Genomic DNA, 17,494 nt, shown 5'->3' on the forward strand with positions numbered 1-17,494 from the left:
GACTTTAACACATGGACTTGAAAATTTCACAAAATAGTTCAGCAACTTTGCTTTAAAATAAAAGTGGAACATATCAACAACCTTAACTAAAAAATACTATTTGACATATTTGAATTAGCATATTTTTTTATGGAGGCAATTTTTGTTTTAAAATATCATCAATCATCATTTTATAATGGTTATTACGCCTCTTAATATAATAATTTGAAAGAAAAAGAGGTGATTATGTTATTATCCAATTTACCTACAAAAAATATTATATATTAAGTAAAAACATAGGGTGTTCGTTGAAAAATGGACAATATGTGGCTGTTAGGGGCGATATTTGTTTGTCTCCATTTCATGGTAGTTCACACAAGTAAGATTACTAGTATATATGTATGTTAATTTCAATTGATGTTTCGATCTTGCTTTACAATTTTTAGACAAGCTTTAGGTAAAATCGTTTCTTTGTATACCCCATTTGTCACGGAAACAAAATAATAGTTTTGTACAGTTTTAAATTTACTTCATTAAATTATACTAAATAACCGAGAGCGAATATTTAAGCCAACAATTCTTGTCTCATAGTGGGTTAATAGAAAGAGCAAAACGTTCGTTTAACGGCAAGAATGTGTTCGTGTATCGCTAAAATGAATTTTAATAACGTTAAATTTGATCGGTATCATATACATGGAATAATTTGCAAACTCGCTTTTCGAAAACTTACTTTAATTTTCTACGTGTTCTAGGTGTGTAATTATTTACAACTTAAAGATAACACAGAAAATTTGGAACACACAAGGCTGCATCTAATGACGAGCGTCAATAAAATAATAATTCCTTAATGGTGTATGCCTTTCATCCGGAACCCTCAAACCCAAATATTTGAAAATCAGGGATACATAAATACGCATAAACGTTAGCTATAGATTGATTGATTGATTGGTAATTGCTTTACGCCGCATCAGCACAAAATGGCTTTATTACGGCGAGAAACGTTAGCGATATAACATACCTATTAGAATAATTAAAGTTTTAAAAAACATTATCCTCCTGAATATCTGTGCAATATTTGCCACTGGGCTATTTATCAGTGGGTAAAAATTGAAAGACAGACAGGTCAAATCAGGTGACGATGAAAATAACTACAAACTAAATGTATAATTTACGCAATATATTTGTTTTAAAAAAAGGTCTATACCGGAAGCAATATATAAACCACTTATTGACAAAGGTATTAATATGTTTTGCTGGGATTGGTAATGAACACGACTATTAATAAATTGGTTTTAACTCGTTTAAAAAAAGGAGATATTAACTAGGGTTTCAGTTAAAACGAAAATGTGCTATCATTTTTTTAATGCTCATACGAACTCTTGAGGCGAGAGGCAAAACATGTTAATGAAAAGTTTATATATAATTAATTGGGAACAACTAAACGTTTAACCCCGGCGCATTTTTGCGCCTGTCCCAAGTCAGGAGCCTCTGGCCTTTGTTAGTCTTGTATTATTTTAATTTTAGTTTCTTGTGTACAATTTGGAAATTAGTATGGCGTTCATTATCACTGGACTAGTATATATTTGTTTAGGGGCCAGTTAAAGGACGCCTCCGGGTGCGGGAATTTCTCGCTACATTGAAGGCCTGTTGGTGACCCTCTGCTGTTGTTTTTTATTTGGTCGGGTTGTTGTCTCTTTGACACATTCCCCATTTCCATTCTCAATTTTATTGCAGTTATCCATTTCATGCATTGCATATAAGAACAGGTATTAAACTATAACGATTTAAAATTAGAAAAGAAGATAACGGTACCATTTTTACTGCATCCGATATGCATTTCGTTCTTTAATGCCTCTTCAGTGATACTCGGGGCCATTTTAAAATAACACATTTATTAATGTTTAAAAAAAAAAACACCAAAAAAACATAAGCTAAATGTGTACGCAAATACTTACTTTTGATAACTATTAGCGTCATCTTCTTCGTCCTTTGTATATTTTTTGGAACCAGATACTTCAGGCCATAGAAGAGAAACAAACTGAATTCTCAGAAAGACTTAAAAGTAAAGGGAAGGGTATTGCAGAATTGACGTATAAGTTTTAAGCACAACCCTATGTTGGACTTTTGCCAAAAATAGCAGTGCAAATGAACTTTTTCATTCCATGATATATATTTTTTTACAATACTGCATAGTAAATGTTGAAAAGTTTTAGCTGTAAAAGAAGTTCCTATGGGAAATTGCAGTGTCTATATTGACAGAAGTACAACATATGATATCAAAGCTATATAATGTTTGAATCAGTTATGGATGTTAACATATTATAAATTGCATTTGTAGTTTGCATTGCTGCACTGATTGAGTCGACAATTTGTTTCCAATATCTATAAATTGTATTGATATTCATTATTTTCACTAAACGGTATTTGCTGACTAGTCCACGTTGAACCCCATTATTTGGTATTTGTAAACCACAAGTTTGTCATTCGTTAACCAGTCGTGTAGAGCGGTACAAGATCGACTTTTATTTATTTAATTACAAGATTGATCGTTTATATAAATATACAGTGTTAATTTCCATTGTTTAACCCAAGCGTACATTTTAGATAAATAAATTGATTGAAAACTACGGTTCCTAATTTGTGCATTAGAATTAAAAATTCGATATGCATCATTACTTTCTTTTGTTTACAACTCTGTCTTGTATTCTGGTCGTACTAATTTCATGACTTTATCATGTGTATCCATAAGTTTATAATAGTACTATCATATGGTTGGGTTAAAAATTAATGGTAAACCCTTAGGCTAGTTTTTACTGTTTTAATGTTTAATCTTACCGTTTTAATTTCTTGACAAATTGTAAAAATATTCGAATTAGCTCTCGCCGCGATATAGCCTTTTTGTGCTAATGCGGCGTAAAGCAACCAACAATCAATCAATCAATTAATTTCTTGACATAACTGCACGACTCGATTCTCAATTATATGTGTTAAGATAATCGTTGCAAAGAATGCTGCTCAAAATTTAGTGAAAGACGGGGTTAATCTTGCTTTGTTGCGAGAGTTTATATTCTTTGTTGAAGGCAATTGTAGTGACCTGCAATACAAGTCCCATTCAATTGAGTTTAGTTATATGTCTTGTGTTTCTGTCTCTGCCCTAGGTTTTCTATATTTTGCATGTTTAGTGCATCATGACATAAGACATTGCTACGTGTACCATGATGAGCTTTCGTGCAAGACTGCTACATGTGTATTTTTTACATGGAACATTTGATCAGACTTTGACTTTTTGACTCCTGACCTACATGTATGCACGATGGGTGTGTTATCATGTTGCATTGTGTTCTTCGGTATATTACCTTGACCTCAAAATATAATTTTCAATTGACCTTGCTTCTGAATTTGTGGCATGTAGATGTATTGTCATAAGATGATGAGTCTATTGGCGCGAGAAACTTCATGTGAGCTTGACCTTTGCCCTCAATGTAAAACTTGTATATTTTGTTTGAATTAAATGGAGAATTAACTGTATGATTGGCATTCGTACCAAATCTTCTAAGATATATTAGATACATAAGATATATTGTTAGTTTTGTGTACCACAATGACCCTTTTATCAAAATCCCTTTTTATTCACAAGAATCTCTTGACCAGACTATGACTTTTTGACTCTTGACCTTTGCATATTGGATGTGTCTCTTGGTATGATTACCTTGACGTCAAGTCAGGAGTCTCTGGTTTTTGTTAGTCTTGTATGTTTTTAGTTGTAAGTTTATTTTATAATTTGAAGTTTGAACTGGTACACATTTTGTTAAGGGCAATCTGAAGCCCGCCTCTGGGCGAGGGATTTTCTCGCTTTGTTGAAGATATAAAAAAGAAGATGTGGTATGGTTGCCAATGAGACAACTATCCACAAAAGAACAAAATGACACAGACTTTAACAACTATAGGTCACCGTACGGCCTTCAACAATGAGCAAAGCCCATACCGCATAGTCAGCTATGAGGACTCATAAATGGCCTTTGACTGCAAAATCGTTTAATTTCCGTGAATATCAAGTAAGAAAATTTACTGCTTCAGTAGCATCATGTGCTGCCAGTTGTGATAGATAATGCAAAATGTTTCAATCATTTTACCTTAGATTTCATTTCATGGACATGTCGGTATGGATAGTCTGCTTTTACATCATAAAAATTCACACAGAAGGTATACGCATATCAATAAACTGAACTCAATGCTAAGAACCATTAAAGTACACTTAGACAGAGAGCTCAATCTAGTGAAACACTTTGTTAAGTTGGTCACATTTAACTTGATATCACTGTCTGTTACCAAACTGCACCGAGATCCTGAAAAAAAAATGTGCAAGTTCAGTTTATTTAAAAAAGAATTCAATGGAAGCAAATAAGCTGATTACTGAAATAAATGTAGAATATGTCTATTAATCACAGATGCCCCTGCTTGTGAAAAAAATGAGTAAACTTCTACATATAGATGCAGGATTCGCGTAATCTTGACCGTTTTGTGACCATAAGCATTGTGAATAAGTTTCAAAACATTTGACTGAGGCAAATTAAAGTTAAAGAACGGAAACAATAGATTTAGCAGTTTTCCTATCTCAAGGCTCCGGGTTGACATTTGTATCATTGGTACTCGTACCACAACTTTTTACATCTAAAAAAACATGAACAGGGACGCCATCGGGACCCAATATTGAGCTTCACAGATCTGTGTTATGGGGTAATGTGAATCGCGTATAAGGTTCCTAACATTTGATTGAGTCAGACTTATTTAAGACAAAGGAAACGAAAGAGTCAGCACTTCTTATATTTTTTAAAGGGACATGATAACTCTTGAACGATAAAAGTGACACTTAAAAATTTCAAATTTGATTTTGTGTTGAGGTGGGGATCCCGCTTACATGTTCAACCCCGCCTTATTCGGTATGTATGTGCTTGTGGTAAGTCAGGAGCCTGTAATTCAATGAATGTCGTTTTTTTATGTGTTACATACTTGTTTTTCGTTCATTTTTCGTACATAAATTTGTTCGTTTATTTTCTCGTTTGAATATTGTTTTACAATGTCATTTCAGTGCCTTTTATTGCTGACTATATGCGGTATTGACTATGCTCATTGTTGAAAGCTGCATATGACCCATAGTTGTTAGTGTTTGTGTGATCTGGTCTTTTGTGGAGAGTTCTTATTGGCACTCATGCCACATACGAGGGAGGGTTGGGATACGGCTAACATTTTTAACCCCCTTATTTTATATGCACGTGCCTATCTTGTTTTTCGTTTATTTTTTGTACATAAATTAGACCGGTTTTTTTTTCGCGTTTGAATTGTTTTACATTGTCATGTCGACGCCTTTAATAGCTGACTTTGTTGTATGAACCTTGCTCATTGTTGAAGACCGTGTGGTGACCTAGGCTACATTGTATAATTGTTAATTTCTGTGTCATTTAGTCTCTTGTGGAGAGTTCTCATTGGCACTCATGCATCAGCTTCTTTTATATATTGTGTATAAGTTTTGATTGAGGCAAACTAAAGTAAGAAGAGCAGAACCCGTTTTTATGGGACATTTGGGACAGACGGACTAGTGTAACTCTTTATGTTCCTAAATCATGGCGCCAACACAGAAGTTCTTACTATTGTGCTGGTGATACACATCCCACTTGCACTGTCATTAACACATGTACACTTAATTTTATTATAAAAATATTCAATCTTAATCTTGATTTCTTTGTTTTTGGCCGAATGATTATATGCATGCCCTTCACAACGACTGAATGAGTATCAAATTTGACAAATTTATTGTACATAATTATACATTTTATTATATTTTATAACTTTTCAGTTTCCAACTAATTAAAGCTTACCAACTTATTGATCATAACTTTCCTTTATATGTCTTTTAACATTCTGTTTTGAACAAAAAGATTTCTAACATATACTTCACATGTATTTCTTTCAAATCTGACATTATCAAAAATCCATTCAATAAAATTCAGTCGAACTTGATAATAAATGTGCAATCAAATATATATGCAAGTCGTCAACTGGTCAAGTGGCTAGATGCACATATCGTTAGCCATATAAACAACATGTCCTAATTGGGTGGTTTTAAAATTTCTAGCATAGGTGGATCCAGGGGGCGCCCCCAAACCCTTTGTGGGGGAAATTTGGATGATTATATAGGGAATCATTGAAGCATCAATGGAGCCCCATTAGGAAAAGTTCTGGATTTGCCACTGTCTAGACATATTTACGTAAATAATGAAAATAATTAAAAGAGCTTCCTTTACCGCCGATGCTGAAATGTTTAATGTTATAAAAAAAAATTAGCGTCTTTGACCTACTTTACCTTTTTATTCGGAGACTTGCGGTTATCTTCTGTTATGTTCAACGGGAACATTAGAATGTGCTAGAATAGAACCCAGATGGAACCAAGAAGTTGGGTTATCTTAACCAAACAACCCGGATGTTGAACCAGTTACCATGCATGGTTTCGAACCAAAGAACCAAGGTTCAGAATCAGAAAACCCAGATGGAACCAAGGTTTAGAACCAGAGTGCCCGGATGTAACCTAATTGCATTCGGAATTCTCATGACTTTTTATACCTTCAATGTATTTTCCAAATCATTTATTTATTTAGTATATTTATATATAATTTAATTGTTTTTTGTGATTTTTATACACAAAGGGTGACTAGGGACAGTAACATAAGAGGTACGATTTGCATGTGCACTATTTTTTTGTATCTGTTTTTGCTGTACAGGATGTATAAATATACACCTACGACCGATTTCTCATGTAGAAAGAGTGCCATATTTATTTATACGATAGGAACACTCGTGACAAGTATTTCAGTGGTCAGCACCATGGTCAAATTTCGGTTTGTATCTACTGAAACCTAATTGTCCATTCGGGTTTCAATTTCAAGTCATCCTTTATAATAATTTATGATATCTTATTAACACAATGATAAAAGACTATTCATATGCATTAAAAGATCATATAAGTAAATAATTCAATTCAATTCAAATATTTATTGCCATATAAACTTTAAACATTAAGTTTGTGGCATACAAAATAAGTAAACAATATAACTATAATTCACACACACACATATATATATATAAGGTTTATATGATCCGTTCATCCTATATTGACTCTTAAAATTCAAGAGTCTATCTTAAAATGAGGGTACATTTTATATGGCCTTCCAAATACCGTTTCAATCCCTAACATCACTGAAGAGACATGTATTGTCGAAATCCGGATCTGGTGTACCAAAAAAATATTGACACTATGTGTTTGTGGCATAACATCGTGGCCACAAGTTAATTGTTTTCTGTTTAGTATTAAATTTATATTAAGATCCATTTTGTTACATCTTGTTTTATTTGGCAATCGCCAATGGCAGTCAGCAGGGTTAAAGATCATCAGTTGTTCGACCTGTTAGTCAAATGCGTTTTGTTTAAATATACTTTTTCACTTTTTTTGTCTTTTGGAAAATGTTGTTTGTGCTGTATTTAGACCCTTCTACAACGAAATTTGTTTTACATTCACACGTATAAAAATTGCGGTTTTTATCCAACGCAATCATAGGTTTGAACGTAGTTTTCAATTTAGACTCGTTTATATATATACTCCCCTGAACAGTGCTCGATAACGACCAGTGCTCGATAACACGCTACAGAAATGATTTTTTTTTTAAAGAAAATAAAACACTTTTGAATTAAAATATTTTTTGTTTTTATACCTTAAAAGGGGCTTTACAGGAAATGTACATTTTGCATTATCGTAACTTAACTGGAAGTTAATAGCCGACGATGAATCAACAGTGGTGAATCGAAGTTGAAAAGATCGCTCTTGGAATCCGGTTTAAAAAAAAAAAAAATATTTAGCAGTTTGAAATAACATGGATCGATTATAAATTCATTTACTATTCAAATGATGTGATTCCTACAGTAATATTCAATTCAGGGCGTTTGTATCATCATGTTTTGTCCCCCTAGAGCCCTTCCTATTTTCACTTGACCTCCGCCATTTTTATGTAAACAATAAATTTTGGGTAAACTTGCTTGTTCCTTCATGTATATTCCGGTTTGGGTGTTTCATATGTCACTGATGAGCCATGGTACTGCAATGTTTGTGTGCAGTGTGAGGAATAATGAACTGTGAACATTTTTTACGAAAAAAAAAGTTTTCCAAACAATACACATTTAGATCAAATTTAAAATCTCTGAATTTCTGTGAATATATTACCATTCCAGTAAAATTTAAATGCCAATTATCAGTTAAATGTTCAAATAGACATCATAGTTCTTATTTTAGTTTTATTCTGAAGTTTTTATATAACATTATCGAGAACTGGTCAAGTTGTAATCAAATTTGAGATACTTTTAGCATGTGAATCAAGCACGCCCCAAGGTGACCTCATAATAGGAATTAAAAAACCAATCAGGTCCTTTTATTTCAAATAAGGTCAATTTTGATTAAACAAATTTAAAGGTCATAAATTAGTTTGCACGATTATATCGGTAAACAGTAAAAACCAGTGTTAAATTATCGAGCACTGGTCAGGAGAGTCTATATATACACAATCATTCATTTACAGTTAATAGTCCATACAATGTCCCCCGGCCTGTTCTAATGACCTTTTTGATGTAGGACCCCCAATTTATTTACTTGTGATGGTGTTGATGGATTGAGTATAAAAATCAACTTTTCTTCATCAGATAAATCTTTAACAGAAGAATTAAACTCCAAATTGTCAAAATAGTTGTTTCTTAGTTCCCTTTTTAATTTACAAACTAATATAAAATGTTTTTCGTTTTCTAATGTTTTACATTTAAGGCATACTCTCTGCTCTCTAGGAATATAAGAATGTCTTACTTTTTCTATATTTAAATTATGGATTTATTAACATACATTTTGACATTAAAAGCAACCAACTCTGTATCAAGAGTTTTGTTTCTACTTTTAGAATCTTGTGATGAAGTGTATGCATGTCCAAATGCAACATTTAGTGGAGATGAGTTGATCGATTATGAATTCAACGAAGAAAATTCCAAATGGAAGATGATTATGCATTTAAACTTTCTTGACGTTTTCTGTCCGTGAGTATTTTCTTTTATTAAAGTCAACTGTACTCATTATACTAAGTATCAATACATACAACATAATTTCCATTATATTGAAAGTATTTATTAGTCAAGAAATTTACGTAACTAATAAACCTATTTTCACTTTTCTTTCTCTTAAAACATTTTTTTTTAAATTATTGAACTCTTGTGTATTGTTCCAGATACTTATCAGAAATGCTGATTTGCATTAAGAACTATGGAGCAAGATGCGATGACATGCAGCAGCATATGTTTAGAATAATGAAAAACATGTACAATCCAGTATGCATCACTCATAAAGCAGGTATGCATGATAATATTGCAAGTTGAATCCGAAGTTGCCCGTCTGACAAACACGCGTTTACCAATGGCAATTGTAGTGATTATATTTTGCAGGACCTACAATTGGAATTGTCTATTCTCCTAAATAATTCTGAAAAAGTTCCGTCACCGAACGTTAAGCAAGACTTTAATATGGCAGAACATGATTAAACCATAATTAGTAATTTACTTTGAACTAGCTTTCAGTTACTGGGCGTACTCTTATTGCGGTGCTATGCGTACACTATTTTTATGTAGTGTTTGTGCCTGTACTGATCTTTTGGGTATAGCTATTTGCGAATGGTTTTCAGTTTGTTATTGTGTTGTGCTGTTACACCACTGTCGTAGGTTGAGGAAAGGATTTTTCCTCGCCCCATTCTGTATGAGTCTGTTCCAAGTCAGGAGCCTGTACATGTAGTTCAGTAGTTGTCGTTGGCTCATATCTGTCCTATTTGTTTTTTTGTACAATAAATAAGCCGTTAGATGTGTTTCTTTTAAATTGTTTCACATTCTTTATGTCGGGTCCTTTTATGGCCGTCTGTACGGTATGGGCAATGCTTGTCTCATTTGCAATCACACCACATCTCCTTACATTGATCTTTTTCAATCATTGGTTATTCAATTATAAAATCATATAAACCGAAAATGATGGGCTACTCGATCGACAGCATATTTGTTGAGTTTGTGTGAAAAAAAAATGAATAATTATAAACTCCCAAATACCGATTTGTTTGAGTACACGTGTGCATTAGAATTCATTCAAACCGTCTCCAGATACAATAGAAATATGATCTTTCTACGCTCTTTACTTTCTAAAGGATACTATAAAAACTAAAGGGTCTGCTTTCTATCGGCTCTTTTCCTCGCTATTGACAGTGATGGAAGTTTCAACCAATAATATAACAGACTTGATGATAATCGTCAATTTTATATTTCTTAGTAGTAACACACAATTCCATCGGCTCATATTATGTTTTAAAGTATATTACTGGAAACATTGTTTTGCAATATATAATAATTCGCCACGTATTGATGACAAACATAACATAATTTTCTTATGATTATAGAATTTACGGATTTAATTTCCTCCTGCTTCAATGACGAGGTGTATCAAGACCAGTTGCTGGTGTGCCACAACAATGCAGGGCAAGAATATATGCTAAAAGCTAATAACAGGCCTCCAAGCACAGCAATCAAAGACCCAGTAGACTGTGGGTAAGATTTAATATGAGACGTAAAACCTTTAAGACACTAAGTAACAGTCATATACCGCTGTTCAATAGTCAATAGCAAAAATAAATGTTGTCTACAAACTTAATCGGAGGGAACACATCAACCATAAGATGAAAACAACGGAACAACAGAAACACTAAAAAAATAAGAAGCAAACGCTTACATACTAGAATCGGACTGTAAATAGGTAAAAACTACCATATTCCTGACTAGCAGCATATTTTACGAACAATGGTGGGTTGAACCGGATTTTATGACTTAGCAAAAGCGCTCGCTTATAAACTACTACTGCAAAGCAAGAGGTTGCCAAGACAGAAGTTTGGGATTGATTGTTGGTTGCTTTACGTCCAGTGGCAAATAGTTCATGCATGTTCAGGAGGAGAGCAAGTTTACAATAAATACAATAGGTAGGTCTTTTAATAATAGAGGTAATCCGGGATGATGGTTGGGGAAATTTGGATAGCCACTTGAAAATAAGGGTATATTGGATATGGACAGACATTTTACCTTGCAACAGGCCACCTACGGACCCCTCAACGAGTTGTTGCAAGGATTTTTAACGTGCTAAAAGCGTGGCACTCTCTTTACACGAGGCATAGAATTTAACGTCCCCATTCTGACCGGACGTGGCTGCAAACTTGATACATCCCGCACAGCCACACGGACGTCCCACTTCGGCAAGCGTTTTACTGCCGGTCGTAAGAAGACCAAGTGACCATATTTCTATTCCCCAGTCACCCTTGGGGACAGAAGTTTGGGATATTTGAATTTTGCTGTTAAATATGATTAGGCAAACATATCATGGATAATTATGGCAAGTAAAAGAGAAAGAAAAAAAATAACTAAAGATAGAAGGTTCTGCGAATGTGGCCGACGGACAGGCATACTGTAATTCAAGGAAGAAGAACTTACATCTGCAGCTGACCTACCACCAGTTCCTTATTACGTTTGACAATGTTAATGTACGAATTATTTAAGTTATTAAATAAAATCTAAAAGTAAACTGACATGATTTCTGTGAAAAGGGTGTGCACTGTTCAACGGAACACGATATAGGAACACAACGTTTTGCTAGATGTATTTTTAGTATGTCCAAATTAAAGTTATTTAAATGTTTGCTTTTGTAATTTACTTTTGAAATAATGGAAATACTTTCCTGATTCCTGATAAAGTTTAAATAAACTTTTTTTTAAAACAATTAGGGGAAAACATTCACAACAAAATCATTGTGAAGAAAGAAATGGCATCGCAGGAAATCTTTAATACTCGATACCCAGTTTTACCGAATATAACTTTAATCGGGTCTCATTGGGGTCTAAGCGTGACGCGGGATTGCCGATTTTATGTAAGCGTGACACGGGAAAGTCAAATTATTGTTCGTGAAAACGGGAAACGAATCAAAGTCTGGCGGGACACGTGAAATTACCTAAAAGTTATCCGGAAACCCGAGAAAATCATCATATTATTAAGCGTGGAATCAAAATTTGTCGTCAAAACTTGTTTGTCATGTAATGTACGGGTTAGAATCACCAGCCTACCGTAATTGGTTTATGCATATTAAAAACTGTATCCCGAAATGCCCGCCTGACATTGATTCATAAATTTTAATACATGCCCATAACGATAGCAAAATTATCCAAAGAGAAAAGAGGACTTGCGGGGGTAAGGATAATGAACGTCGGTTTGTCCCTGCAGTTTGTCAATTTGTCTGTCTGTTAAATATATGTTAGGGAGTAACTAAGAGGTTGGTGTAGATTAATTCATGTTTTGCCTGTTTAATGGTAAACAGTTGAGCACAAAAACATGGTTGGTCATTAACAAGATAACGCTGAAAACTAAAGGTTGGATACTAAGTAATACGAACTGCCATGAAAATAAGATGATTCGGATGGATGAGAATATTTTTTCGGTTTCGTAAGCGGCACCCGTCTATCTGCCCAGTAGTCGAAGCCTGTCTGTCACATTTGTTTTGCTGGTCATATTAAGGATTCATTCCCTGCTTAACGAATAAACAAACATTTGTTTTGTACATAAATAAGGCCGTTAGTTTTCTCGTTTGTATTGTTTTAAATTGACATCTCGGGCTTTTATAGCTGACTATGTGGTATGGGCTTTGCTCATTGTTGAAGGCCGTACGATGACCTATAGTTGTAAATTTCTGTGCTATTTTGGTCTCTTGTGGCGAGTTGTCTCATTGGCAATAATACCACATCTTCTTTTTTTTTATATTAATCTAACCTATTTCAATAATAGATAGCTATGCACCTGTCCTTAACAGTTTTACTTTACATAGTCCGCTTATCAATCTATTGCTTTATATTTGTGATATATCAGCACAAGCAGTAAACATTATAACAAATTTAAAGGAAACAAGTAACTTTTTGAAGGCACTTGGTTCATTTTATTCTGCATTTGAAATACACTTAAAGGGAACTAAACCAAAGAATGTATCTTTGGGTGAAACTAGGATAAGACGCTAAAGCTGCATAGTTTTCTTGAGGAAAATACTACTTCTATACAAACTACATTTTTTTATGGTATGGAAGTTATTTTAAATGGACCAGAAGGTATGGTGTCCAAAAAGACTGTAAGGTCGGTGCAGTCAATTGCAAAATCATTGCAATATTTAGAGAAGAACCTGTCCGGAGTTTCAAATATTCAGCTAAAGTCATTTCTAACAGGGCAAGTTGAACACTTTCATGCAACCAGTCACATAAAGTTTGATATACCTACAATGATCCAACACACAAGGGATTTCCAGGAGGTCATTAAGGAATCTATTAAGAGAATAGCTCAATGGTCGGTGCACTATTTCACACATCGGGATTACTACTATTCCGTTCCGGAGACAGCTATACCGTTAGCAAACGTCCCGTTCATACACAAACCGAAACCTGCAAACATGTCTTGACAGAATCAGACAAACAACTGATGATAAGATGGACCGAAAAGCACGGCAAATGTGTTCGACAAAGAACAGTTAGGGGAGACAACGCAAAGGACAAGGCCGGAACATTGCCTGAAGTTGCATATGAACTAACAGATCGGCAAAATCAGCTTGACTTTAATTTTCCCTCTTCGGGTCCATCTATTGAAGAAGTAGAAGTATTTGAAGACAACGATTCTGATGACAATGATACAGAAAGTGATCATGATAAGAGTGATGTGGAGGAAAATGATTAAGCACCAGTGACCTAGTCATCAGAACACGCACAAGGAGTGGACGAAACATTATCCCTAGAATTCGTCTTGATTTATAAATAAAACAATTCCATAAAACAAGCTATATTTTATTACATAAATGTGTTAATTACACTAAGAGGAAATGAAAAAAAAAATCATATCGCCTTCACTTACATCGGTTATAGGTCTTTTTGGTAAAAAAAAATTAAGGGGTGAGGTTTGACTGCTGTCGTCCAAAGTTCAAATGAAGTGGATGTTAGCAATAATTGGTTTTTTTTTTATCAAATTCATTTTGTTTCCTTCAAATCCATATGCCATGATGACCTATGACTTTATGACAATCATTTTTAAAATTACAGGAAACCCTTATGCCCAGAGTACCACCGACCTTCGGCAAGTCACTGACACACTTTGAAGTTTCTGTATCATGCCTATCATTCCTTTATAAAATCTATGACACCAGTAAGCCATTTATCGGTCTCCTTATGTCTTGCCAATGCCATAAGACAAGCGAAGCATACCGATTGGGGGATCTTGCAAGATGACTGCTAATAGATAAACTTAATAAGCGGGAAACGGGAAACCACAAAAAATGATAAGCGGGATACGGGAATCTGACAAAACAATAAGCGGGATCCGGGATCAGACCCCCCCCCCCCCCCCCCATTGAGATCCCCCTTTAATATACGAGTACTTAACGGCATTCCTAACCAAAACCAAAATCATTACTAATGTCAAACTTTCCAGAAACGAGTTTGAACCAAACTTCGAAATAGCTTCTAAAAATATTAAAGATTTTGAGAAACCTATGGTTTAGGGGGCTTCATTGCCGAAGCACCTATAGGTGTGATTATGAAATACACCCTGACTAACAGTAAGTTTTGCAACTTTTATTTTAATGTCGATCGAATCCATTGGAAACTAGCAGTACTCTTTCATGGGTTTATTTAAACCGTAAATTTAAGTATTCTTTGAAATACAAGTGTCGTACCAGGCCTCATGGTGGAATGTATAACAACAAGTGTAATCCCCGTCAAATACATGTATCTAGTTCCGAATTGAATCTACCTCGGAGTTCGGTATTTTTGAGATTTTACTTTGAAAGCATATACTTGGCAAGTGGTTTGTTAATTTGATTTGTACTAAAAGAAGGGATTGTTTTCATTTGAAATGGTGTTCATAGAAATAAGACGATGTAGTTTGAGTGCCAATTAGACACCATCCAACCCACAATGTGTGAAAAGTTTTTATAGGTCTTTAAACACGAAGACTAAGCTCACATCGAACCACAAGCAATAAATAAGGCCTCAAATTGACTAGTGTAAAACAATTAAAAAACTGGAGAAACATTCGGTCTAACCTATATAAAAAACCACGACAAACGAAAAGGCTCCGGACTTAGGACAGATGCAGCGGGTTTAAAGTTTGTATTTGTGTTTGCTTGACCCATATGAGTGTATTTTGTAAAAAAAAACAATATCAGTTTTAAAGCTGGATAAGGATATTCAATATCTTTGTTTCAAACAACAATCTTATGAAAGTATTTAAAGTAAACGCATTGATTCTTCCACTTGTTTGATAGTTTGTTCATAATTACTGTAAATTGTTATTTTCTTCGATTTTTAGAGTGGTAGATGGTTGGGCAAGTTGTATACACGGTGTCATCAAATCATGCAGTCCGGAGAACGCATATGTAATTCTATCAATAGTTGAGGCAGCTAAACCAGGCATTTGTTTGATGTAAACAAAACATTTTTCACTGTGGAACAAGTAATTAAAATGCATGTTCAAAAAGTTGTGTATTTAACTTTCAATAATCTTTACTGACCACTTTCTCTAGTTTTTTGCAACTTTTGTTTTCATCATGTATAGATTTAACGTGTTTTAGTTTTGACCTGTAATATGGAGTTTTGGGAATATTGAAAATTAATTACCGAAGTAAGCTGTCTTCTTATGCAATTATACAGGAACATGCATAATATGAAACAAACTAATGCAAATAAACACATTTGATTTAAGTTGCTGATTCAATTGATTGTTGTTTATTCAACTTCCAGTGAAAAATATGCTCTTCAACTTTGTACTTGTTTGGCTTTATAACTTTTTTGATTTGAGCGTCACTGATGAGTCTTATGTAGACGAAACGCGCGTCTGGCGTACTAAATTATAATCCTGGTACTTTTGATAACTACTATCATGAACGATCAGGACGATAACAAATTCTCAATAAATTTAAACGTTATGTCTGAAAATAAAGGCCGTCCTGAATAAAGCTCGGGGAGATTTATACTGTCACTGGAAAATGAGGGTATATGGGATAGGACAGAAATTGTTTGCAATTAGCCACCTACGGACCTCTCAAAGAGTTGTTGCAAGAGTTCGTAATTGAAAAGAGCATGACACTCTCGCTTCATGGAGACTCGGATTTAACGACTCCATTCTGACAAGAATATAGTGTTACAATCTAGCAGAACCGCACAGGGGCACACTTTGAGGATGTTACCGCCGGTCGGAGGAAGACCAATGTTGACAACATTTCTGTTCCCCAGTCACCTTAGGGGCTGGTACTTTTTAATTTGATGCAAAAGTTACAATTTTCACACTTAAGAAAACAATTTTAGATGTGTTTCAAGCTTGTCCCAGGATGCATTTTTGTTCTCCTCTCTAGAAAAATAAAATCTGTGCGCATTTAACATTTTCGACAGTAGTATACCAAAAACAACATGAAGATTTCAGAAGACATCTCCTAAATATTATAAATTGAGATGCTGCAACCTTCAAACAAGCCAGAATTGTCGGGACAAAAATGCAAGCATCATTAGAATCATTGGATATCATCTTCATTCCGACATAATTACAACTCCAACCTGCAAAATAAAATAAAAATGACTCTTATATCAAATGAATTTTTGGAGGTCTTTATTTATCAGATTTTAGATTTTTTAAGCTTTGGGTATGTTGATCAATCTCTAAGATATCTACTCAAATGCTATTAAACAGATTATAATAATTTACAGTTGAACGTCCCAGGAGAATGCACTGATTTGGGAATTGTGTTGGGAAGTTAATATTCATATTCTTACTTAGTATAATGGTTTATGTGCTGAATATAAGTGGGTTTGTTTACCTCGTCGTAGTGAAGAGGCCATCAAGTTTGACCCTCCTCCGTCACTCCTAACATCAAGTCATTGGTTTTCGTACTCTAATTAATTTAATTTTGCCTCAAATGAATATTGTGAAACCGGTACAGACTGTTTATTACCACTAAACACAGATCAAGTTCGAATTTGGGTGGCGTCATTTTTACAGTTATAGTGTAGTTATAACGTCACATGTAAGCGGAAGAAAAGGGGTAATCTATTTCCAATGAAGAGATTCCCAAATTATTTCTGAAAGAAAACAACCAAAGTAATGAGTTTCGAAACATTATGTTCATTATAATCAGCTGATAAGAATAACCGCGTCTGAAAACATCATTGAGGCATGGACATGGAAAATAAATCACCCCTTAAACACGATTTATTTATTACATTGACTAGTTGACAGTCTTTTCTCTTTAACTTCGTCATTATTTGGCCTTTAACCACTCTTGATTCGATAAATACTAGTGAGTCTTCTATCGACTTGAAAAACATCTGATGTACAAAAC

General features: G+C 34.2%; 1 protein-coding gene across 1 annotated transcript; it reads left to right on the plus strand.

Annotated features, from left to right (window-relative positions):
- The first annotated feature begins 269 nt into the window (after window positions 1–269).
- On the plus strand, window positions 270–15,863 carry LOC143078821 (uncharacterized). Its single transcript, XM_076253844.1, has 5 exons — window positions 270–358; window positions 8,970–9,102; window positions 9,291–9,412; window positions 10,497–10,644; window positions 15,472–15,863. The coding sequence occupies exons 1-5, from the start codon at window positions 295–297 to the stop codon at window positions 15,587–15,589; spliced, it is 585 nt and encodes a 194-aa protein (XP_076109959.1). The 5' UTR covers window positions 270–294; the 3' UTR covers window positions 15,590–15,863.
- The last annotated feature ends 1,631 nt before the right edge of the window (window positions 15,864–17,494 follow it).

This window comes from Mytilus galloprovincialis, chromosome 1 (genome assembly GCF_965363235.1).
Source record: "Mytilus galloprovincialis chromosome 1, xbMytGall1.hap1.1, whole genome shotgun sequence".
NCBI lineage: Eukaryota > Metazoa > Mollusca > Bivalvia > Mytilida > Mytilidae > Mytilus > Mytilus galloprovincialis.

Coding starts and splice junctions, on each gene's coding strand:
- LOC143078821 (XM_076253844.1), top strand. CDS start 295: ATGGACAATATGTGGCTGTTAGGGGCGATATTTGTTTGTCTCCATTTC. Junction 359..8,969: donor TTTCATGGTAGTTCACACAA/GTAAGATTACTA, acceptor TTCTACTTTTAG/AATCTTGTGATGAAGTGTAT. Junction 9,103..9,290: donor TTTCTTGACGTTTTCTGTCC/GTGAGTATTTTC, acceptor GTATTGTTCCAG/ATACTTATCAGAAATGCTGA.